Source organism: Mytilus edulis, chromosome 3 (assembly GCF_963676685.1).
Source record: "Mytilus edulis chromosome 3, xbMytEdul2.2, whole genome shotgun sequence".
NCBI classification, from domain to species: Eukaryota; Metazoa; Mollusca; class Bivalvia; order Mytilida; family Mytilidae; genus Mytilus; species Mytilus edulis.
In genome coordinates, this window is record NC_092346.1 from 62,501,428 (window position 1) to 62,509,323 (window position 7,896).

Sequence of the window (7,896 nt, forward strand, 5' to 3'; positions counted from 1 at the left end):
TTAATTGACTGGTTTAGTTTTAATTGTATGCAGGCAAATCCTGACAAATTCCAAGCCATTGCAGTTGAAAATAAAACATTTGCAAAAAAGCCCGTTTTTGATATATACAGTCAGCAAAAATATCCTGTGATGAGATTGTCAAACTTTTAGGTATTGATATTGACTATCAACTTAATTTTAATCACCACATTAAAAATATTTGTCGTAAAGCATCCCAACATCTGAATGTTTTAAAGCGCATTGGCTGCTACCTTACTAAATTGAATAAATTTACCATTTTCCACACATTTATTTTATCTAATTTTAATTTTTGTCCTTTGGCATGGCATTTTTGCAACAAAAATAACACCACCAAATTGGTAAAAATTCAGGAAAGGGCTTTACGATTTATATATGAAGACTATGTTAGTTCATATGATGAACTAATTTTACGAGCAAAGGTTCCATCATTGAAAATAAGACGTATGCGTAACATGGCTATTGAGTGTTTTAAGATTTTATATAAATTGTCACCACCATGCTTACATGATTAAGTAGTATTGAAAGATTGTAAATATAATTTTAGAAATTCTAATATTGTAGATATACCAGAAAATATATTTTCGTCTCTCTCGGGAGTTTAACACAATATGACAATGAAAGACAGTGTGTACCTAATAATTCCCGCCAACTTTTACATTATTGAAATCTAAAATACCTAGCCTTCCGAAAAACATAACATTGATGGTAAATACCTGAGAGTGCTGAAAATATATTTCCGGTAGGTGTCACTTTAGTACTTTCATTTTCAAATGTAGGGCCTCGATTCGTTCTATTTCAGAAATGTCAAGTTTGTTTTAAGGACTGCAATAGTTATATGGGAACGAAGTCCCCAATAACAGTAGAAAATTCAATAAAAAAAAATTAAAAAAAAAATATCGGGAAAATTTTTTCATTGTACTAATGAACTCAAAATCATTCAATTTTTTTTTTGTCGCGTTTTTGAATTTCCAGATCTGCGCAGAAATCTACAATGTACTTCCTTTTTCCGGTCTCGTTTGTATGAAACTTTGAGTAAAATATATATTTATCAGTCTTGTATAAAATAGGAAAGAACGCAATACCAATTTCATTTTTTATAATTCCTCGATATGAAAAAACGTTACCTGATGATAGCGTTTCTTTGTTTACATTGTATATGACGTCATTACTTAAATAACGTCACAACTAAAATCCCTAACAACAGGTCAGAACCAAAATCCGGGAAACGTTACGGTATTTCCATTTCTTTTTTTTTTTTAACAAATATTTAAGGTACAAAAAAATAATTCCTATAGACTTCGTCCCCATTTACAGGTAATGCCTGCCTCATATTAGAGGTTACTTAAGGTAATAAATATATGTCATCATGGTCATTGCAGAGATAATTCAAGTGGGAACAGATTTATTCAGTTCACAAAGGAAGTGAAAGTCTTAGAAAAATTTTACAGCAATAATTTGAAGCATTGTCGCAAATGAGCTTCCTCCCTTGTGTTTTTTTTTGGGTTTCGTATGGATAGTAAACCCGGCAAATTTATTGTAACAAGCCCCTGTGCTGTGCTTCTACCACTATTAAAGTGACCACCATCATTAGGTTGACTGTCCTGTAAATGTTTGTTGTGCGCTTGTTTACCTTGGGAAATCGTGGTACAGTTGTATATAAGATCTTTAATTTCGGGTGATTTTCAACAGAACCAAAATCGGAGAGCGTTTATACGGTATTTCCTATTCTTTTCTAACACATTTTGAAGTTACAAAAAAAAATCATACAGACTTCGTCTCCTTTCACAGGTAATGCCTGCCTCATATTATCTACTTTACATTTAATTCAATATACCTGAATTCATATGAAATGGGATATATTTAAATGAAAATGAAAAACTATGTCAGCAGAAAACCTGCAGATGGGCGCAGCCATTTTGTTTTTCCACCGGATACGGAACTCGCTTGAAAATCTACTTCCGGATTGTCATAGTAACGAGAAGCTTTTAGAAGATCATACTGCAGAGTAAACTGGTAAATTCTATTCTATGTTCAGACTTTTGCGTCACTTAAATGGCAAAATAAGTCTTAATATACTCTTATATCAAAGACGTTTCTGTATATAGTGTGTAACATAATTAGAGCAAATAATTATCACAAACCTTTGGGCTTGACATCAGTCATCACAGTATCAGAATATTTTGTTACTCACATGTACTACTATTTGAGGAATCCGGGTCCGTTCGCCCTGATTTTTATTTTTTTCTAGTTTTTGTCTAGTCGCATTATTTTAAGTATTTGAACAAAATATGTTAAAGTTTGGTTTTTTTTTTTAATTTACAGAATATTTATATTGCTGCAATCAATTTATCATTTTCCCTTTGATTTGCAGAGTAGAATACTGGAATACAATGTATTCATCTTTATTGATATAAATTGTTAACAAAATGATTGTATTCAGTCAATCACGAATGTATGGCAGTATGACTAGTCTTTATAGACTAGAGTATAAATAAATAAACTTGTAAATTTTATCCGTTTCATAATTTACAGTTGTACATCATTGTTTTTATTAATTTCAAGCTGAATATTTTATCAAAACAACAGATTTGTTTTTATTATTAATCGGCCAAAAGACAAGTATGACACAATAATCAGTGATTCAAATTATTTTGTCAGTGAACAATTAATTATCCTAAACAAGCCATAAACTTTTAAATATTTCAATAAATTTCAAGAATATTATATACATGTACATACCATAGAAATATCTATTTTCATTCAACTTCAATGCCCTCAATATTAATATTTTTATAGTAGGGCGAACAAACCCTATGGGTGAACGAACAGACCTAGGGGGAACATGTTTTAAGGGGGAACGCTCCCGATACCCTACATGAGGGTTGTAATGCCCTTTACCTTCAGGCATTAAACAGTCATTTACGGCTACCATTAGGGTCAAATTGGTTAAAATTTTACCATTATTCGTCAAAATATCCTTATCGTAATTTGTCAGATGTCTCAAATATTTAACGTTACTGTTATATTTGGAGAAAAAAAACAGAGTGATTTATCAAATTAAGCTGGTTTTTTTTAACGTCATGCACTAAAAATTACTGTTAACTTCATACGACAAGAATTTTTACTGTTATACACCATGAAGGTACCCCCATTACTACCCTCCTACATGTATATTATATACATGTAGTACCATCTATACAGATGGGGTACAAGATCTGACTACCAATTCCAACAATATGGAAGGAATTTCAAATATGTTGCTTTATCCTTAACAATGACTAGTTCTTGTCATATATTATTCATAACAAGTACTCACATCTTGAAATTAATAGCCATTAAGATTAATTTTACAAAACCACACTCATTTAGGCAAATGCAAACATCTTAAGACAGCTTTAAATGATATGAGACAGGCATTACCTGTGAAAGGGACAAAGACTGTATGAATTATTTTTTTTAATTAAAACATTTTAACTTCAAAATCTGTATAAAAAGAAACACAAATACTGTAAGGTTTCTGATTTTCGGTTTTGGTTCTGTTGTTAAGGATTTTATTTGTGACGATATTTAAGTTATGACATTCTGAATTGAAAATGCTGTAGATGAAGTCTTTATTTAAATTTTTAAAAATCACCCCTGTATACTTCTGCAGTCAAAGAGCTCAGCATTTTTTTGGGTATAAATTGACCATGACAATACCTATAGCTTGGCAATTGATCAAAAATAAAATAATAAATGACTGTCAGAGAAAAAACTATTAGATGTTGAAATCAAAATTGGTCAAATAAAAGGTATATTGAATTTATTTAACTTTAATTTTGTCTTCATATTTTTATCAACAAATTACAATATTAAAAGCTAGTTTAGAATTAAGGTATAAATAGACTCACTACACCAAATTGTTTAACACATTCATTTATACATTGTAATGCTTTAATAATATGTTGTTATATTTTCTGTGAATGATGTAAAATTCATAATTAATTAACTGTGATTGTTGTCTTTTAAAATGACAATTTTGTGAACACTAATTATTAATTAGTGACAAAATTTGAAAACTTTTTGATAAGCTGTCACATGTCATGGACCAGAACTTCCAATTAGATTTAAAAACAAATAACCTAATTACATTTTTCATTAAAAAAAGTAAGTCAATATTCATTTGCAGTGGATCTGACTGTTATTCCTTTTAAGTTAAATATACCACGTACATGTATACAGGTAAAGTGCTTGAATTAACTTATAGATATTTTCAGTTGGTTTCAATGCTAACAAAAATATTGAAATACAATTTAAGTAGTATCTGGATTAGGCTCCTCTTTTTGCTAGAAAATTTACTACAGATCATGTAAAATTAACATACATGTAATGGGAGAGTTATAATATAAACCTAACATTTGCAGTTGTAGTACACTTTTCTCCAGTTTAATTTAATAAGCTATAGGACTACAGTGTCTAAGAGGCACAGATTTGTTAAAACTTTTACATAATTATTTTTTAAATGAAAACTGATTGCAATGATTTATTATTTTTAGCCAAGATGTCTGATCCAGCAGTAACAGATGGTACAGGGGAAGATAAAATTGATGACGATGCCAAAAGTACAAAGAGTGGACCAAAAAGTCAGCCTGGTTCTAAACAACCATCTAGAGCTGGGTCTGCTCAATCAGGGAAGAGTGGGAAGAGTAGTGGTAGACCAGCTATGGCAGCAACTCCTGCTGGATCTGTTAGGGGAGATAATCCAGCAGCTGACTGGAGACAGATGAGGAGAATTATAGCTGAAGATCCAGCATATTCACTGGCAACTGTCCCATTACTGGTGGATTTGTGTATCAAACATATAGTTACACATTTTGATAGTAAGCAAATAGTTTTATATCATAAATTTCTAAAATAATTATACATTTACAGTAGGAAAATGTTAAACATAATTACAATAACCTTGACTTACTTTTAGGATAAAAGCCGATTCTCAGAAACTGTTCATTCTTTAATTATAATGAAAATTGTGGTGAAAATATTACTAACTTTTGCCTTTGATAGTTTTCTATACAATATTTTTTTTTGCTCATTATTGAAGGCTATAAGGTGAACTGTAGTTTTAACATCCTTTCCTTTGATATCTGGTGGATAATTTCATATGTAATCTTACTACATCCCCTTTCTTTAATATATTTTACATTGATTGGGGTTTTTTTTTCTGTTGTCATAAATTGATGTATATTACATAAATACTGGATGCTTTTAGTTTTGGGTATGTTAAATGGATCAATCATCTAAAATGAATTACTTTGATTTACTCTAAATCACACAAAACACTTAGAAATTTAGATATAAATGACAAAGCTGTTTGAATTATTTATATCATTAATGCAAAGGCTTCGTGTTGAAGACCATACTTTGACCTACATGTATAATTGTTTACTTTTTCTAATTGCGACTTGGGTTAGGAATTGACTAATTTTCACTCATACCACATCTTCTTATATCTGCATATGTTTTTCATGAATTATCATAAAAAAATAACTGATTTCCATTTTTTTTTCAGATAACTCTACCATTTTGAATGACCTCCCACCAAGATACAAGTCTAAAGTGTTGGACAAAATCTCCACTGACATACCTTTGAAGATTACTGCTAATCTGGTACAGGAAGAGGATTACTGGAACAGATGCTGCAAAGCAAGATGGGAAATTTGTGATGTTTCTCAATATGGTGGCAACTGGAAAAGAATGTACTTTGAGAGAAACCTCCAACAAATCGTAGAAAATTTCGTACCAGAGACAACAGACCCCAATGAATTAAATGAAACTCTGCCCTTGTCTGCCAACTATGTTAAAAAGTTAGATGTCCAGCAGTTACTTCCCCCTGTTAGAGAGGCCCCAAAAGGTCCAGATTTTGATGATGCATCCGATGCTGGAAGTGATGCTGGCGATGAACCAGAGTGTGATCATTTTAATTTTGCTCCAGTATTAAAATGTCTGACAAATCTGGAAGAATTGCATCTTACATATGGTGTCAGTGATTGTGGTATGAACTTTGAATGGAACTTATTTAAATTCACTGCCAGAGACTGTTTACAACTTGCTCAATGTGTTGCTGCTTGTAAACATCTGAAAGTGTTCCATCTCAGTAGAAGCACATTAGATGATGACAAAACAAGAGTACTGATTAGTCACATCCTAGACCATCCAAGTCTGACAACTCTGGATCTTTCCCACAATACAATAAGCGATCGTGGAGCAAGGGCCATCGGGAAATTCTTGAACAATCGTAGTCAGCTAGTAAGCCTGAATTTATGTGACAATGACATTAAAGTGCTAGGGGCTCAGGCTATTGCCCATGCCCTGACCAAAAACACAACATTACAAAACCTCAACCTTAGATTAAATAGATTAGGAGATGAAGGTGCATCTGCAATTTCCAGAGCTTTACAGAGAAACTCAACATTACAGAAAATCAACCTAGGAAGTAACGAGTTTGGGGAAGCTACAGCCCCTTTCCTTCAGGAAGTTATTATGCAGAATACAACACTCAAGTCAATGGATTTGTCATGCAATAAACTTGGTCCTGTAAGTATAATATGTTTAAATTTTGCTAAGAAAATTTATTGTACCTTCATAAAAAAAAATGCTTTTTTTTATTACGTCTTATCTTTTTATACATGTAAAACACTTGCACATAGTTTTTCAAAACAAATTGATTGTGATGACTAGAATTATATATGGAACATTCCATCAAAATGTTCAGAAAATTTGTACAGCCAGAAAAGAAAAAAAGATAAAGAAAAGAAAAGAAAAAGATGACTAACAGTTCATAAGAAATAATGGGAGATAACTCATAACTTTTTATAAAAAATGGTGAAAAAAGTTATATTGCCATTGGCAGTATATGTGGCTATAGAAGTACAAATGAGTTATGAAGTAAAGATACCATATTAAATCCCAGCTTGTCAACTGTCAATGATAACATATAAACTATTTTTATGTAATGTTTTCAGGAGGGTGGAAAACAGATCCAAGAAGGTATGGAGGTAAACACAACTGTCACACATATGGATCTTCGTATAACAGACTGTGGACAAGAGGCTGAGTACTGCATCCAACAGATTCTACATAGGAATAAAGAAACTGAGAGACAAAGCAAAATACAGGACAATAGTGGCAGAATATGGAAGAGACTTCCTCCTCAGGCTGCCCACAGATTTAAACCTGAAGTTCCTACCATTACTGTACAATAAACAAAATGACAGAGACATGAAAACAAATTTCTTTGTAAATTAAACTGAGGTTGTTATTGTGACTTCAAAATTCTGTGATATAGGAATGTATATTTGTTATTATGAATATGATAAATTATATAATGTAATGTTTGTCTTTTATATAATACCCTTTGGATGGATGTGTTGAAATACAAAATGCATCATGGTAACAATTTTATCTGTCTAGGCCATATTTGTAAATTTTAACTCGTATTGTACATGTATTTGTTGATTAACTTTATGAAGACATCGTTTATCTTTTACTGTTTAGAACTATGCTGGTTGTAAAAATTGAAATATTTTAAAGACTACAAGCTGTTCATATCTAATACAGAAGTGCAACCTATATTTGGTGAAAAAAGAGAACGTGTAGAATTTCTCCAAGTTTGGTTTATTTCAAGAGATTTTCATAAAATTAAATTAAATATAAAGTTTAATAAATATTTCATGAAGATTAAGAAAACCCTTGGCCTAGTCAGGTGAAGTTTTCATTGTTAAGTCTGTTCCTAGGTAACTTATGTCATTAGGTCAGCAATATTTGATATTTTCTGAAGTTTTTCTTATAACCTTGATCTCAACTAATGCTCGTAGGTTAGACTTCAGAATCAGGGTT

At 31.4% G+C, this 7,896-nt stretch overlaps 2 protein-coding genes across 2 annotated transcripts in view; one reads left to right on the forward strand and one right to left on the reverse strand.

The window, feature by feature from the left end:
• LOC139517069 (RNA polymerase II-associated protein 1-like) overlaps positions 1–1,967 on the reverse strand; it is a 41,495-nt gene extending 39,528 nt beyond the window's left edge. The window contains exon 1 of the mRNA XM_071307694.1: positions 1,856–1,967. The gene's annotated coding sequence lies outside the window, so the exon portion shown is untranslated. The remainder of the gene's footprint in view (positions 1–1,855) is intronic.
• Positions 1,958–7,390, forward strand: LOC139517070 (dynein regulatory complex subunit 5-like). The gene is made up of 4 exons (XM_071307695.1): positions 1,958–2,034; positions 4,557–4,880; positions 5,570–6,594; positions 7,023–7,390. Exons 2-4 carry the CDS (start codon positions 4,562–4,564, stop codon positions 7,260–7,262), a joined length of 1,584 nt encoding a protein of 527 aa, XP_071163796.1. The 5' UTR covers positions 1,958–2,034; positions 4,557–4,561; the 3' UTR covers positions 7,263–7,390.
• Positions 7,391–7,896: the final 506 nt, after the last annotated feature.

Excerpts from the sequence above, each read along its gene's own strand:
- LOC139517070 (XM_071307695.1), top strand. The coding sequence starts at position 4,562 with ATGTCTGATCCAGCAGTAACAGATGGTACAGGGGAAGATAAAATTGAT. Across the intron at positions 4,881-5,569 it reads TATAGTTACACATTTTGATA|ATAACTCTACCATTTTGAAT; the intron begins GTAAGCAAATAG and ends TTTTTTTTTCAG. Across the intron at positions 6,595-7,022 it reads CATGCAATAAACTTGGTCCT|GAGGGTGGAAAACAGATCCA; the intron begins GTAAGTATAATA and ends TAATGTTTTCAG.